We start from the raw sequence: 18,299 nt of genomic DNA, 5'->3' as shown, positions 1-18,299 counted from the left end.
GTTATCAATGAACTTCTGGTTATCTAGGCCCAGAGATAGCCCACTACATAGCCTACATACCATACTGAATCAATCTCTATATTTGGGGGGCAAAATTATAGACAGGGGATTGGGTTTGCTTTCCTCTGGCATTTTTAATTTTCAGGAAAAGCCTGATGACTCAGACATACTTGTATTCTGCTCACCCATCAGGCAGATGTCCATATTACAAGTGATAAAGCAATAAGGATAGACAGGTAGAGAAAACCCAATTATCTCAATTTAATTAGAACAGTTGGTCTGTTTTCTTTGGACAAAGTTAAGTCTGTCCTGAACCACTTTCAAATATTTCTATGTCTATTCCTTACAAATGTGGAGTCAACAAAGTCAGACCGATGAGAAATAGATAAAATATAATTCTGAAAATAAATGTTATTTTGAAAAAAAAAAAAAAAAGACATCCAAGAAAGAAAGGAAGAAAGAAAGAAATCCTTATTTTCCATATATATATATATTATTATTATATAATTTATATTATATAATATTATATTATATAATATATATATATTATTTTTTTCTTATGGTCCAAGATAAACAGAAAAACAAATTAAAAAACAAACATGGAAAAAAAAAAAAAAAAAAAAAAAAAACAACACTAATTTTTCTGAAGGATAATAGGCACTACAGTTGGTCTTTGGGATAGATTTGTTTTCAAAGATCTGTGCTATTATAGGTAAAACAGAATAGCGTACCACCAAGGAATACCATGCAACTGGGAACACATTTCTGAAAAAATATTTATACTAATATCTAACCTATTCCTAGGGAATTGTGCATGTTTTCAAATCCTCTTGCCAATTTTATTTAAAGGGAAAAGGTAGTCCAAGATCATGGATACTCTTTCTTAATGGAACAGCAAAGTAGGCTATAAAAGGATAATTTGAATAAAAATGGACATACAGTATCATTGTTGACTTGAGGGATGAAGGAAGTTGTAAAATTAATATTACTGAGATTTCAAATAGAGTAGAGGCTCATAGGTTTGTCAGAGTTAAGCTAGCAAACTGTTACAGAAAAGTATTGGTTATTTGGTTTCCCATAGCATCTGGAGGGGAATGTATTAATGTAAGAGAAGTACCAAGAAGTAGGTGTTAGTAACTAGAAAAACTGTGACTCATTTAAACGTGATATTCAACATATATCCCATGATATTTCCAAGAATCATGATAATGTGTTGACGCAGCCTGTGTAAATGCAGGCCTCTCAGAAAGTCAGTCTTCATTCCAACTCCTTTTACACTGTGCTTTGTAAAGAGACAAGGAGAGTTACTGCAAAGCAGACATCTTCACCTCACATCTCTTCAGCTCAACTACTTATTAAACCTTTTCACACCTTTTCATTCTTTAACCCCTACTATATACCTACTGTGTATACTATATACCTACTGTGTAGGTATATAGTAGGGGTTAAACCTTCTGTATGGGGTCAAACCTTCTGTATGAATTCCCCAAGGATGCAGGCAACAGAATTGGGTTCAAGAAAATTTACAGATTGCTTACAGATTGTTTTGTGCAATCACTACTAGGGAAATAACTAGTCAACTGCTCTGTTGAGGCCTAATGTTAATCCTGTGGATGAAGTGTTTTGTGCATCACATACATGTGCTGTTACCTACAGAGCATTAGAGGGAATGGGATCATTTCAGAAATTCCTGGCAGAAAGCCTAGATTAGATGTCTTCACAGGTCTTTTTTGTGTCTTTCTAATAACTGACTGTTTGTTCATATTGAGTAATCAGCATGTGGCAATGAGAACATTTTATGGAGTATAAGTCTTTTTAGTTATTTGGACAAAATCAGAATGAACTGAAATGACAAACTCAGTTAGGAATAAAGAGACCAAAAGACAATAGCTTAGCTACTTTTTTTTTTTTTTTTTTTTTTTTTTTTTTATCTTCTTAATTTGTTTTTAAATTGAATTATCTAGCTGGCAAAGCTATAGTATTAGTGGCATGACTCATACTTGAGTTGTTACCATTAATAAGTTCTGGGACATCAGAAAAGCAATAGCACTGAGGACTACGATCTCCAGCTGCACCATAGTGCAAGGTCTTTAACTGTCAGATTTGCATTTGGAATAGGTTCACTAAGCAAGTTATGGTATGGAAGACTTTACAGGAAGAGCTCTTGGATATCTCTAGCTCTATCATGTGTGGAAATCTTCCACATAAGGCCTAGATCAACCTGTTGTATTTGTTACCGATCTCAGACTGCTGAATTTCATGTAAAAGACCTAGTGTCATCCAGCCATTGTTGGTAACCAAAGATACAGTGGCACATTTTAAAAGTATACTGTTTTCTAATAGTTTTTCCTTGAACTAAAAGCATTCAATAGATACTTACAGGTTTTGATTGCTTCAGAGTATTTTTGAAAGGTTAATGTATACAAAGAAAGGAAATGCATAAATGCCATTGCTACTGTCTACATAGCAAAAACAGGACAGATGAATATGCATCAAAATGTTTTATAAGAAGCTGAAATAAAATTTGATAATGAAGAAACTATAAAATATGTATATTTGAATGACTAGTAAGACTGAAAGAATTAAAACAAAGGATATAGTTAAAGATTCATTTGCTAATGAAAACAGAACAGGAAAAAAATGAGGACACATTTCAAAAAATATTAACCAAACGTGCATCAAAGTGTTCTTAAATGAATTACTGCCATGGAATAACAAATACTAGCAGCAGCCCTTAGCTGTGCCTAATTTAGAATGAAATTGTTGATATGGAGTAATTAAAATTTGTTAGTTTGAAAAGTAGAGAAGATTTTCTATATTAAAAAAAAAAAGAGAGAGAAAGAAATAAAGAAGAAGTAAAAAAAAATGTTTTCATCTGCACTGGCAAGGGCAAGAGCAGTCATTAAGTTAGGAAAATTAACTAAGAAATTAAGTTAACTAACTTACTGCATTTAGTTAATCCACTCCACCAAGCACAGACAGGGAAGGGCCAGGGTTTACATGAAAGCACCTCTTTCAAAAGAGAACATACAGCCATGGCTGTGGATGCCTCTGAAGATATATTTTCACTAGATGTGCAATCATTTAAAAAGGTAATTTGTCTGGCATTTCTGTATGAATAGTACCAAGCCTGTTTCCTTAACAAACAAATAATAAATAGCCTGTTTGGGCACTTTTAAAGAATAAGATCTGCTTTTAAGAGTTGATTTTATTTCTAACACGTGCCTCTGTGCATCTCATGCATCCATTGTTCAGGGAAGCACATATAGTATTTGGATATAGTAATTGTCTCAGAATCGCAGAACCTAGTCTAAATATGAGTAGACGTTTTTTAAAGCTTGTTGAAGAGTTGCAGAATTCTTGTATAGCGTGTTGTCAGGCATTCAATATTATTATTTGTGTACTAGAAATAAAATCAGAAATTCCTGGCAAATATTACAATATTGAGCATTTCAGAATTGTCCTACTGTGGAAACTAGAAGAATTATACCTTTTCTAATGTAGGAGGCTACAGTAAGGAGTACTCCAATTTTGTCCAATTCACTGTAAAAAAAATGAACATCTCTTCTTAATAATATTAAAAAATAATGTAGATACCATGTAAAGGTATTATAAATTAATTATAATGAACAAATATTTGTTCCATTTAGGACTTTCTGAGAATTTAATACAGATCACTGTTTTAGAAAATAACACTGAGTTTTAAAACTTTTTAACTTTTTTTTTTTTTTTTTTCTGTTGACATCCAATGAGATAGAATTATTACTTAATTCTTTGGTGTGAAAAAGTCCTTAACTTCCTCAAATCTGATCCTAAACATTGAAGCGTTTTGAATGTAAGAAAATTTAAGCAAGGAGCAATATTTTTGCCATTTCTTAAACAAGTTTTCCCACGGGCTGCCAGGCTCAGTGGTGTTGTACAGTGGGGCCATTGGAGCTGACTGAAACTGTCTGGAATTGGCCATGCCTGACATGGGGCAACTCCAGCCTCTCCTCACAGAGGCCTCGCTGCCAGCACCTCGGCACCAACACACAGTAAAAAATAACTAGACTATACTTTAGAGAAAATGTAAAAGGAGGTTTATATAGAAAACAATAAATTGAAAGGTAAAATAAAGGAGGAGAAAGTACACATCTTGGGTTTACCATTGTCCAACACCAGAAGTAGGAGAAATGGGTTGCAGCTGATAGCATTTTATTGAAATTGCTATAAAAGGTCAGAAGAGTTTTCAGAGGGTTTACTGACATTGGCTAATCAGCCATACTTTAAAATTTGATGGTATTTTTGCTCCAGCTTCTGTCGTAACTTCTCTTATTACGCTCCGTCTTCCTGGTGCATAAGACAATAGCAGACTTTGGATGAACAAGAGTACACATTACAATTTTGTTTTGTTTAGTATCTGTGAAAGAGATGTATACAGCATATTATAAACTGGGGGGGGGAGGGGAAGAATGCTTTCTTTTTTAAATAGCAGTTAATCAGTCCAGCTGAGGACAAACAATTGTGCAATGTAGTACTTACTATAAACAGCAAATGGGTAAGTCTACCAGTATCTTACTCCTACTCACAGGTAGCTACATTACTCCTGGACTTGGTTGGCATAAACATACTGTTAAGAAAAAGAGTTCATTGTAACAATGGCTTTATTTTGTGTGAAGGATGGTTTAAATCTAGTGAGTTGGTCTCATCTCCAGCAAAACGTTCAGGATCTCACCATAGGAGAGGCTGAAGTGTTTCTGAGCAGTGTTAAATGGTCTGAGTTCACAAGGTGGTTTCTCAAACCACATTGTTACCCCATTATAACCATGCTGTTATCTCAAACTCATTAGGAAAGATGAATTGTTTCTACCAGTTCAAATAAATCACCGTCAATGCATTATACATTCATGTGTTAAAGAATGGATAATGGTCCTTGGTAGTTTTAAGAGTATTGTTTGTTCTTAAAGTGAATTAGCTTAATAATAAGTTGAGCTAAAATATTCAGTCTGCGTATAGAATAACCTGTTTAGTTAATTGTTTCCTAAAACAAGCTAGATTGTTAGTATCCGTTTAATGTCTGATTCCAGTCTCACTAGAGCCAATTATTTTCTTCTGTGTAATTAAGTAGGAACTGAAGTGCAGCTATATCTAAATCTATACATCTCCTCAAAAATATTATGTAAAAAAATAATAAAATAAGATAATAATAATTTAAACACTCATAGCTGAATTGTGCTAATATTTTTTTCTACTTTTATATCCCCTAGACTAAATTTTTCTTCTGCTCCATTAAAATTATTTTGCAGAATGTTACTCAAAATCTTTTTCTTTTTTCTATTATATATACATTTCCTATTATGTATTCCTAGCTATAAGTTCTAAATTTGTAATGTTGAAAATGGATGTTATGAAAGAAACAACCAAATGACTAGGAGTGAAGCCCATGAACCCACATGCTAAGACTCAGTGGCAGAGACAGTATTGACTCCTAGACCCAGATCCCAGACATCGGGGTCCCCTGATGAAATTCATATGATATTCAGATGAAGTAGATGTGAAAAAGTGCCTTTTGAAATTAGATCAAGATTTTCAAAAGGATTGTTCTGATATATCTTTACTTGGATACAATACATATAGAACATATTAAGGTGTGTAATATAAAGCTTTCATTCTCACAGTCATTTGAAAGATAGTTTCTAAAGGTTTTGTTCTCTGGTATCTTTCTCTTTACATAACTGGAACTCTTCTTTCTCTGTAGAAGAATAATTTAAATTTCCTAAACATCATAGTTTATTATTTACCACGTGCTGTTTTTGCAACTCTCAGATAGGAAAGAAATTACAATAGTCATTTGTCTGAATTTTTCAGTTTGCCTCTCAAACTTTGCATAGCTTCTGGGTATTTTCAATCTTCCATTGAAAAAGGCCTGCTTTTTCATATGGTGAGATTAAAGGAGAAGGCATGACCCAGTCTGAAACTTTTATGTGTTTTGTCAATAGTATTAGCCTACAATATTACTTGGAAATCAGTATTTAGTTAACATCAATTTAGGGCAGACGTTTAGAGCACATTTATTTGCCTTTTCATGGGAAATTAAATAGGCCAAGCAGTGATCCCTGTGGAATATAGCCATGGTAAAACTTCTTTCTGTAACAGCTGTAGATACTCAGTTTTTCAGTTTTGCATCTCATTCGATCTTTTGATGGTGGAATACCTGTAACAACACTGTATATATACTTTAACATTAAGTCAGAGTATTATTGACTAATAGAAATTCATACGGTACTTTCTGCATAATGTAAAGGTATTTCACAGAGTTCTAGAGATTCCACATATTTTTTTATATTTGTAGTCAAAATATCATAATTTACAGCTGTAAACATTTTCATCTATCCCACCATCTGCCTTAAATCTTTTCTTTCCTTGTGCACCCAGAGTGACTTTTAAGATTCCTTGTAAAACCATCACAAGACCTAATTTCTGCTTAAAGGCAACTTAATCTTCATTGCTAAGTATGTACAAAAGATAACATTCAAAAAGTTTCCAATTTTTTCTTCTATTTAACTCTGTACTTTTTAAAAAATGTGTATCACCTTGGACAGTTTTTCTGTTTGTGGTGGTTTCACCTTGATAGTTAGCTAAACTCCACCACAACTGCTCTCTCACTCCCCTTCATCAAAGGAAGAGGAGATAGGAGAAATTATGAAGGAAAAAAAAGGCTCATGGAAAAGGCTCATGGGTTGTGATAAGGATAATTTAATTAAAGGTAGAAGTTGTGGGGGGGAGGGTAGTTAGGGGAGGAGAGAGAACAAGCAAAGGCCACACCAGAAGCAAAGAGAGAAAAAATGTATTATTCTCTACTTCACATCAGCTAGAGATGTTCAGCCACATCTTGGGAAATGAGGCCTCAATACATGTAGTGGTTGTTTGGGATGACATGTTTTCATAACAGTCTCCCTTCATAAGAGCATAAGAGAAGTCTTTTCCATTACCCAGCTTTTATTGTTCAGCATGACACCACATGTCATGGAATATCCTTTTAGTCAGTTTAGTCTGGCTGCTCTGGTGATGTTCCCTCCCCACCTCTTGCCCACCTCCAGCCTGCTGGCTCTTTTGGGGGCCAGGGAGAGGGAAGAGATGGAGGAAGTCTTGATGCTGTGCCGGTATTGCTCAGCAATAGGCAAAAAAATGGTGTGCTGTTCTAGCACAAGAAAAGTGTATCTAGAAAGTGCTGTTCTAGCTACAAGTGCAGAGCACAGCCTTATATGAGTCACTGAAGGGAAAGTTAACTCCATCCCAGCCAGACCCTGGTGTTTTTTATTAGGTGTATTTTAGATCTCTGAGTCAGGGTTCGGGTGCTGCATGTCATTAACGAATTCTAGGTGGGATTCATCAAGTATAAAATAAAGGGCAGAGCTTTAGAGATTTTGCAGCACATTCATGTTTTACTGTTGGTGATGGTTGTTGGTTCAGAGATGAGGGAGAAAGTGAGGTTCTGAGAAACAAAAAATCTACTAATTTTGCACTAAAATCGCTACAAGTTTTTGTTGTTGTGATGGTGGTGGTTTTGTTGTCCGTTAGCTAGTTAGTTAGTTTGTTTTGTCTGTTTTTATGGATGAATCGAAATAACTGGAGATTGCTTTTAATTCTCATACCATCAGTTCTGTCACTTAAGGATCATGAAGAATGTTTAGGGTGAGAATAAATACCAGGGAATGGGATTGAAACTCCCCTTCATTGATGTACAGATTTAAACATTCATTAAAAAAAAAAAAAAAAAAAAGGCATAAATGTTAACCAGCATCAAATAGAATGTTTCTGAGAATTCGTAGAATCAAACATGAAGAACGCAATTTACCAAAGTCATCACTGAAAAGCAAAAGTATATTTAGTGTAAGAGTATTATATATTATGCATTATGAGACAGATTTTTTTTTACTATAATAGTCTTCTATTCAAGACTGTCCACAAGGAAATACTTTTGTGCAGAAGGTACTTGCTATTATCTTACACACAGTACTACATTTCAGTCCCTTCATCTAATCACTAAGCTACATATGTACTGGGAAAATTACCTAGAGTGTTTACTGAGAGCAGAATGATTTATGTACAATCTTTATTCAGTTTAATTTCTCTAAAAGGCTTTGTTGTCTTTTTTTTTTTTTTTTTTCATCAAAAGTGTCCCATATTCTAAATAAAATTCTGTAACAGTCAATCTGAGTGACTGTTCCTGCTTTTCATTCTACCATTTCTCTTTATCCATAATAGTGTTTCTGAAGTAGCTTATAATCTCCTTGCTCAATATCCATTTTCTGATTCTTAGATATATTACTCTCTTTTCAATTCCATTTTGTTTGTTTGTTTGTCGGTTACAGTCCTGCTTTCTGAACTGGGAATAATTGTCCAAGTTTAACTTAGTATGTCTCTGGTTATAACATTAAATGATCCTTTATTATTCAAGATCCCAGCTGCAAGTGAGTGATCCATGTATTTGGAGCTACTGGGTAACTACAGATGCTTACAAAAAAAAAAAAAAAACATTTGCTAGCCAGCAAGGAAAGGCACTAAAAGCTTTGTACTCAATCCATGTGTTTTTTAGGCTTGGAATTGCAATGCATGTGACAAGTCATATGTTCAACCTGTCTGCAGGAGTTAATGTGTTTTGGAGAAATTAAGTAATTAGAAGTATATTAAACCAATATAGTGGGAAAGACAAACAGTTATTCAATGCACTATATTTCTCAAAAGAGACAAAATTGTATTTATTCAATATAAGCAAATATGCTGAGATGTGTTTTGTCAGATAAATTGTTTCAGGCTATTTACTTTGAGTGTAAAGGAGCTTTCTTAGAGTGAGTACACTTTCTCCAAGACTATTCTTCTTTCCAATTTCAATAATAGCATTCAAAATACATTTTCATTACTTGTATCTGTTTATCAAAATGCAGATGATAAAATTGCTAGTAAATATAACTTTGTTTAAGAAAAAATAAGTAAATTTAGTCATACGTGCTGAAATGATCCATTATTTCTATAAACAGAGCCTATCTGATACCTCAGCAAGAGCCTTGGCATGCTCTGCATCCACATGTTAGAATTAGTCAGCTTGTTTTCCAGAGTTTGAACTCTGGCAGTGTAAAATCATTGGGTCTGTTCTGTTCATATGAAAATCAGCCAGGAAAATTAAATTTACATAAGCATATTATTCTATCAATGTCCACCAACACCTATTTTGCCCATTCTTATATATGATCCAGACTACCAGTTCTGTTTTCACACATTTCCAGATACTTGCTCAATCTTGTCAGTCTGCCTATCTCTAAAAATACATCTGTTAGCAAATAATGTGCCTGCTTTTTTTCTATTTACATAGGAACATAAAAATGTTAAGATTATTCCCTTCCAAAATTTTAATTCTGTTTTCCCAGTTTGGGACTACACTGTGAAAACCTGAAGGGTCTTTACTGATGAACAATACCCCATTGTTCCTTCTTATTATGATGACATGTAAATCAACTGAAAACATCCCAGAAAAATAATGAACTCATTGGATGTGTAAACTTTTCAGAGCACTTGATTGAGACAAAAAGCCTTTTTAGTATTTTTAAGTAACCACTGTAGTTCATGAACACCATAATGAAAATAATAATAATAAATCATGTAATAGCTACTTGAACAGAAAGGTTAATTTAATTTAAAAAGAAAAAAAAAAAAAGTGAACAAATAGTTCTAGAATTTTGGTACAGTACCTGCTAGCTTCCTGCTAGTACTGCAGGTACTGCTAGCCGGTAGCTCTCTTCTCAATCATTACTTAGAAGACTGTAAATTGTAATACAATTTACTGACAACAGAAAATTATTAAAGGAATTCAGGAAGTTCAGTGGGTCAGAATCTCTTGTAATGCTGGTACCGCTCCATTGAACTCCCTGAAGTCAGTTAATTTGTGCCAATGCTCATCAGAAAACTGATCTTGGTATGCTCAAAATTATGTTTCAGGACACAATATTTAAACATTAAGGGTAATGGAATAGGAAGATCTTATTTCAAGAATTTCTTTTTCCTAAACTTTGGTCAAACATATAGAAAGGTTTCCTGAAAACAAACAGAAAGATTGTAGAATGGATTTGGTCTACAAGGTAATTTTAACAAGGATCTTGGATTAGATCTTGCAGTCAAAGTGCAGCTATTGTTGGTGATACAGAAAAGGAAAGAAGGCAAATGAAGGCAGAACAGTGAGCAGCTGTGAATTTGCTAATTGCTTATGGCTTTTCACACTGCATGTTGTTAAATTGTCATATATTTATTTCAGCAGATAGCTGTGGATGCTGTGAATTTGCATGTGTTTAGGAAGGAATTCTTAGCAGTGAAGTGCTAATACCAAAATTATAAAATTTTGTTCGGGAACCTCCTGAACCATAAATGATGGGTGACTGGGAGAGAGAAACATTGTCACCTCTCTCAGAGGTGTTATTAGAGAGGTTTCATAGCGTGTTTCCTGTGTTTTTATTGTTGTCTGTTAATTTCCTAGTGATTTGGGGTACAGGATGCAGGCCCAGGCAAACCCTGATAGTAACATATATCAGAAAGAGAAGCTCACTGCAGCTTGCTACTTCTTTGTAATTTTTTAAACTTCAGTAACTGATTTCTGAGATAATACCTGGCTTTTGAGAGCTTTGTAGGAATTTGGAAAAGACAAGAACTATTTGACCTATTGAGACTTCCTGTTAAATCATTTTTCCCCAAGTCACTGCTAGATTCATGATGCCTTAAAAATATGATGTGAAAATGCATTTCAAGTGTTAATTACCATTTCAATGAAAAAGTACTTCCAAATCATCTGATTTGATGACATTTCCCCTAATTTTATTTTTTCATAGCCCTTTTGTCTTATCTTCATGACCAAATAACAGAGGTTGACATCTGTTCCAGCATTGAGAACACTTAAAATTAGGCCTCCCTAAACGTTTTTATCTTTAAGCTGCATTCCCTCACTTTTGCCTATACTGGAATTTGGTCAATTTATCCTAAAAAAAAAAAAAAAAAAAAAAAAAAAAAAAAGTTTTGCTGACCTTCCTAAAACATTTTAATACAACTAACAATTAAAAATAAAAAATAAAAATAAAAATAAATTGTAAATAGGAGTATAATGAGACAAAACTAGAGTGACTATAAGATATAATAGAGTTTTATTACTAGTGAAATAGCTAGATGTGAGGGATATTATTCTCAGAGTTGCAACTCAGTGGCAATCAATGTTATATTTTTCAAATTGTATAAGCTATTCAAACATTTTTTAAAAGTTATCCTCAGAAATTTGGAACTGAAAACAACTCTTTCAATCCAAGACTCGTTTATGCACATGACTAAGATGTATTTTTGTGTATGTGTTGAGCAGTTTTGTATTTCTATAGTTAATACTTTCAGTGATGATTTATAAATTGATGTGTCATTGTAAAGATGAACAATTAAATAGAGTTGTGATCTCAGGTTAGGAAAAATGATGAATGCAGTTCATCATAAGCCTGCTCCTGTAAAATACTAATCTTCTCTCTAAGCTGTGCCAGTTCCCACAAGAGCACAGATTTCTTTTGCTTTGCAAGTTGATCTGTACAGAAAGAAGGCTGAACTGCCATGTAAAACAACTGTGACAGATACCTGACAGGATAGCACTTTGTCATTTAAAGGGGGTTGTTTTGTTTTATATAACATTAATATTGTAAGACTGTGAAAATGTGTCTAAAAAGTGAAATATCCTATTAGAGTTCCTTTGCCAACTGGAACTGTTTCTGTTGTACCTCTTCAACTCTTACAATAATGCTGTCTTTATCAAAACCCACCTAATGTGTCATGTACTCATTTCTCAACTTCAATATTCCTCATTCCTCAACAATGCACCTTCCATATGATTCTCACTTAAAGCAATAGCATATCTTAACAGGGAGAAGTTATTTTAAGTGTCAACAATATACGAGAGATTTACCAGGATACTGGATTTAAAACCTATAATTGGCTGTAATATTAATTTTTGCGCATGTAAAGACTGCAAATCTTCACTACAGTAAAGTTGCCATCAAATTGTAGTTCTTATGGGGCTGTTGTAGTAAAGTTACACTACTGTAATGTTAATCTACCAACCTTTCACTCTTAGAAGCCACTGCAGAAAAATGACTTGCAGAATTAGTTGATCACGTGTACCTACAGCTCAGTCTATAAGCACTTGTAGTCAGCCTGCAAATTTTAAGTCTGGTCCCTTACCGGAATGATGTTGAGAAGGTTGCATCATCTTGTACAGTACTCTGTACATTCTGACAAAGGTTATCTGCACCACACACAGAGTTCACATGGGAAGCTTATTCTAACCTTAGGGAACAACTAGTTCTGACACATTGGTAATGTGGGGAGGTGACACATATGCAAATACAGATATAGTTATGCAAACAGCCAAGGTTCTGCTCTAAAAATGCTAGGATAGGCTATTCAGTATTTCCAGAACAACAACTGAATATATACGAATTCCTGAAAGCACAATAAGAGGTGTATATTTGGTTTCCAGGATCAGTGGTTTTGGAGAGTCAGAAACAACAGGGTGATGGATGGATACCCCATGCAGATTACCTATTTCTGGAGAGGACTGCCTCCCAGCATTGATGCAGTTTATGAAAACAGTGACGGGAATTTTGTCTTCTTTAAAGGTAAGAAAAGCCAGACTTTGTGTAATACTTTTGACTGTGATGTTTTTTTTGGAACATACTTACTTATTTGTACTAATGGTTTGTAAATCATGTTAGAAATTTGTAGCTAACTAAAGCTACATATGAGTTATGTTTTGTCATCCTGTCTACTGCAGCTTTAATTTATGCTTACCCTTCAGAGTATCAGATCATTTACTCTGATATATTCAGTAAAAGTTTAGAAGCATAAATACAAGGCATTGCAATGCAGTGATCTACGATGAAATATTTTTTTGGAAAATCTGGATCAGAAGCAAGAATAAACACAGTTGCCTATGTTTTCATATTGTTCTCCTTGCTCTTCTTTCTTGTTACAAATGATATTTGCACATATATATTTAAATGGCATCTGATCTACATATATGGTACTGTATTGCACTGTACTTATTTCATATAAGACCTCTGATGTTAGGAATTTCAGGTGGGAAATGAATTCATAACAAATATATTTTTCACAGATGTATCAAGTATTTCTGTAAAAGTATAAACTCCATAAAATGTTGTATGAATTAAATTATTGCTAATACATTTAATTCTTTTCAGTTTCATTCCCAGTGTCAGTGGTTCTTTAAATCTAATTTAGATTTAAATCTAATTTAGATTTAATAAGCAAAATTGACAAATTTGTATTGTCCTATATGATAAATAAATACCCATATAGCAATTCAAGAGTGAAAAACATCTAAAATATGTTTTATAATATAATATTTTAGGAAAATAAATAAGAAACTTCATAGGTATTTGTAAAACTTCAGCTTTTATTTATGTTGTGAGTGATTCACTTGTTAATTTATCACAAAAAGGTAGAAATAATGTTTTTCAAATTGTTATATCATAAATTAGTCCTTTGTTTTAGAAGCAGAAACATTAACAGGGAGATAGAAGTAATATTTCATTCAATATTTCATTCACTATGGAAATGTTATCACCTTTAAAATGTTAAATGGAAAATGCTTAATAACATGCAGAAATACTACATAATGGTACAATGAAGATGAACTTTACATTCTACTAATAGCCAAACTATTTTTTTGTGTGTGTGTGAATTGTAAGGTAAATTACATTCCATGTAGTATTTTCTATTTGTATGACTTCAAAAGAATATATACTTTTATTTATGTTGCCATAAAATAAACTTAATGACATAAACTGGGAAGTCAGTAAGATCATGATCAAAGTATCACGAAATCTGCATTCCTCTATTTGATTTTCATGTCTGCTGGTCATACAAGGATAGAGGGATTATTCTGTACATTCTTCTTTGCTCATCATTGTTACACAGAGCAAAGGAACCATTCTGTGCACATCAGTCCTCTTCCTTGATAATTCTGGGATCCCCATTGCCTGACCTTCACGCAGAAATGATCAAGCTAGCCTTACCTTTCGTTTCCTTTCCTTCCCTGTGACCTAAAAATATTTTATTATTTAAATCTTTATCCAGTGCTGACTGACTCCTGTTAGGCCCTGGAGGAATGGGTTGATTCAACAAGTCTGTATGTTACAGACAACAAAACAACAGGAGGGGCTAAGAGGATTTTGTTCATGTTTTTGCATGTGAAATGAAATAATCTAGATTAATTAAAGCAAATAGAAGCAACACGATAGTGTTTCTATAAGTCAGAAAACTGTTCTTTTCCATCTTCCTTATCCCCAGTGTATGCTCTTTGAGTTCAGAACAGATGATTTTGTGCCTTATTGATAACATCATACACTTGGATTTTGCTATAGATATTTTTCCACTTGCTTTTCATTCAAAATTCCTTTATTTGTTGTTGTTGTGTTTTGTTTTGTTTTTTTCAGTAACATCTGTATTGTTTTGTTGTTTGCCAAAGTCAAAAATACTTCTATTTTCTTTTTTGACTTTTTTTTTTCTGAATTTTTGCTTCTCTGTCATGAAGAATAAGCTCTTCATGATTTCCAATATCTACCTGATGGTGTTTGTCCACCAGTGTAATTCCTGTTTTCTTGCTGCCACAGAATCAATAGATTCATCTGAGTATTTTCTATGCATGTCCTTGAAAACTCCTGTTTACCAAGGATCTCAGATGATTTGTGAAACATGATAGCAGAAGTCTGTAGGTAGCAATCCTCATCTCATTTCTTCCATTCCCTTACAAAATTTCTTCTTGGGAAAATAGTGTATGTCTTCCTCCCAAGGTTGTTAGCAATAGACAAGCTGATTGTTGCTGAGATGATGAGCAAACAGAACATGTTACCTAGGTAGAATGCTTTACCAATGGAAAAAAAAAAATGGTGAAACCAAGTAAGTTCTAGTAGGAGCTCTAAATCTGAAGTTTGTAATACAGATGTGTTCACAAAGCACAGATCTAAGCCAACATTTATGTTCATTATTCAGAGGAAAAAAAAAAAAAAAAAAAAAAAAGAATCAATGGAGTTAATGCTATCACCAAGCTTGGACTGGGTGAACATCACAGTGTGCTCAGAAAACACTCTCCAGATCACCTCACTTCTCACTTTAAGACTGATCCGTTCTTCACCACAGAAAAGTGTCGTGATCAAGTGACAACAGCATTGACTTGCAGGTTTTTAAATAAAGCTTCCAATACTTCTTCTCAAGTTATCAGTAACATCCAATGTCTTCCAATAAATTATAGGCTGTTCAATCTCAGCCATGTTCTGGAGAAACATGTCAGTGTGTAAATATCCTCCCTTCAGAATCCTTTCTGAAGGCACACCTTACATCTCTATTGCTCTCTTTCACTCACTTTGGAGGCTTTGTTCCTATGGTGAAACAGGGTCTGGACATCTTCCATGACTGAACAGTTTTCCACTTCTGCTTTCTTTTTTGTGGAGCAATATATCCACTGTCTGGGGTCAGAGGAGGGAGAATTAATACAATTTATTCATCTGTGACTACTACTGAGTAATTGCAACTTCGTTTTTGCTTGCATGCCTAAACTGTCATAGGTTCAGGACAAAAATCATTCAATTGTAGGCCAATAACACTTCCAAGATACACTCAGTGTAGACCTTGTGAAACATCCAGGATAGGAACATTCTGTTGATCTCTTTAGGAATCCACAAATCTCATTTACTTTCAATAATCTATGCTCTATTTCCTTCTTATGAGGACACTCGGGTTGTCTGGAGATGAGAAGGTGTAATCTTATTATATGAGAAGGCGTGAGAAAGAGATGAGAATGACCTTATTATTCTCTATGACTTCTTGAGGAAAGGAAACAGGCAGGGAGGTGCTTGTCCCTTTTTCCTGGTAACTGATAACAAGATATGCAAAAATGGTGTGAAGCTGGTCCAGGGGAAGTTCAGACTAGATGTAAGAAAAAATTTCTTTACCATGACAGAGATCAAACACTGAAACAAGCTTCCCAGAGAGGTGGTTGATGCTTCATGTCTGTCAATGTTCAAGAGATATTTGGACAATGACCTCAATAATATACTTGAACTTTTGTTAGCTCTGAAGAAGTCAGGCAGTTGGACTAGATGGTCTCTGAAGGTCCCTTCCAACTGAACTATTCAATTCAATTCAATTTGATTTGATTTGATTTGATTCGATTCTATCCTATTTGATCCAATTGAATTTGATTTGATTTGATTTGATTTGATTTGATTTGTTTAAATCTTTACCTTCTGAGACATCAAACATCGTTTGAAATAGTTGATTTAAATGATAAAGCAAGTTTAGATCTTCATAACTTTTTTCTTTTTTTTTTTTTTAATTAGTATTATATTTTTCCTATTTATGTGTAAACAGTTGTATTCTTATTAATAGGCTTCTGTTTTACACTAGTAGAAATATAAAATAGTATAGATGTCCTGGTTTCAGTTAGAACAGAATTAATTTTCTTCCTAGTAGCTGGTGGAATGCTGTGTTTTGGCTTAGGATGAGAAGAGTGCTGATAACACCCCGATGTTTTAATTGTTGCAGAGCAGTGCTTATACCAAGCCAAGGACACCTCAGACTTTCGCTCTGTCCTGCCAACAGGCAGGCTGGGGGTGCAGTAAGAGCTGGGAGGGGACAGACCCAGGACAGGTGACCCGAACTAGCCAAAGGGGTATTCCATACCATCTGACGTCATGCTAAACAATATATAGGGGTGGCTAGCCGGGGGGAGGGGGCCGGACTGCTCGGGGTTAAGCTGGGCATCGGTCAGCGGGTGGTGAGCAATTGCATTGTGCATCACTTGTTTGTACATATTATTATTAGTAGTACTATTATCATCATTGTACTATTATTATTATTATTATTATTATTATTATTATTATTATTTTCCTGTCTTATTAAACTGTCTTTATCTCAACTCACGGGCTTCACTTTCCATTTCTCTCCCCCGTCCCAGAGAGGGAGGGGGGAGGGTGAGCGAACGGCTGCGTGGTGTTTAGCTGCCAGCCGGGTTAAACCACGACAGTCTTTTTGGCGCCCAACGTGGGGCTCGAACCCACGACCCTGAGATTAAGAGTCTCATGCTCTCTGTTCTAACTGAAACCAGGACAACAGGTATTTTAAATGTATGTATATATATATATATATATTTAAATGGGAGCCATGTTGTAAAATATTAGCCATATACAAATAATCTGGGATGGCAACTGAGGGTGGAATATTTATTTATGATCCTTTGAAACATCTGTATAGCTTATTTTTTTTACTGTGAGAAATGTAGTTATTCCTTATGTGTGCTATTTAAAATCTTTCAGTATGTTTATACCTGTTCAACATTAATCTTCTGAGAATATTGGTGGAGCATTTGAGACCACACATAATATGTTAGATATCCATCAAAAATATAGCTAAATCAAGTTCAAGGCTATTGGATCAAGGGTCTTCTTCAGTTTTGAAATTTCCTTGGTTTTGATTTTTTTATCTTTACAAATTTAACTAGTTTCATATACTTTTTTTTTTCATTGATATTTATTTTATAAAAGGAAAAATAATTGCAAAAATTCAGTGACATGCTTGTAGTGCAAAGCTATAAAGTGATACTTGCTCATTTTATGTAGCTTAAGATAATTGGCCCGCATCCTTGTGACTCATAATGCTTATAAAGTACTTAACTATCTGGTGGACAGTGGCTTATAAAAAGCAGCTGTTTACATTCTTGTTATTCACTGCTGGTGTCTGTGCTGAATGATAATAAGAAGATGGCTCCAGAACTATACTTTTTATTATTTATTATTATTATTTTATTTTAAATGAGGAAATGTGAATAGTAAAATTTATTCTCCATACCTGTGGGAATTTATGTAGTGCTAAAAATGAAATTGTCAGGCCATCTGTGCTATTGAATGTTATGGTAAACCAAATGTAGCAATAGAAAGGCTGCTGTAAAACACAGTGCCACCATCATAACTTTCAACTGCACTTATCCCACTGCTTGGCAATATTATTTTGAAAAATAGATTTACTATAGCGTTGGATAATGGAGCAGAGAAGTGCCAGAGACGAGATGTGGGGAAAAAAAAGAGAATGAGATAAAAGGAAGCAAAAATAGTAACTTGGGGATACTAGTGAGAAGATGCTTGATCCTGGCTTGCAAGACCAAAGTTAGGAACAAGAGTAACTGGAGAAAAAACCCTCCGGAATTAGATATTCAAATTCTAACTGGTTTC

General features: G+C 34.2%; 2 protein-coding genes across 2 annotated transcripts in view; both read left to right on the top strand.

Moving 5' to 3' along the window:
* Positions 1–18,299, top strand: part of CNGB3 (cyclic nucleotide gated channel subunit beta 3) — a 663,489-nt gene that overhangs the window by 101,592 nt on the left and 543,598 nt on the right. The window lies entirely within an intron of this gene.
* Positions 1–18,299, top strand: part of MMP16 (matrix metallopeptidase 16) — a 190,278-nt gene that overhangs the window by 154,378 nt on the left and 17,601 nt on the right. The window contains exon 7 of the mRNA XM_084508687.1: positions 12,533–12,671. Within this exon, the coding sequence (XP_084364813.1) occupies positions 12,533–12,671 (139 nt within the window). The remainder of the gene's footprint in view (positions 1–12,532; positions 12,672–18,299) is intronic.

This window comes from Aythya ferina, assembly GCF_964211825.1.
Source record: "Aythya ferina genome assembly, chromosome: 2".
Classification (NCBI taxonomy): Eukaryota; Metazoa; Chordata; class Aves; order Anseriformes; family Anatidae; genus Aythya; species Aythya ferina.
The sequence above is the reverse complement of the archived record's forward strand: the minus strand, read 5'-3'. Positions and strand labels throughout refer to the sequence as shown.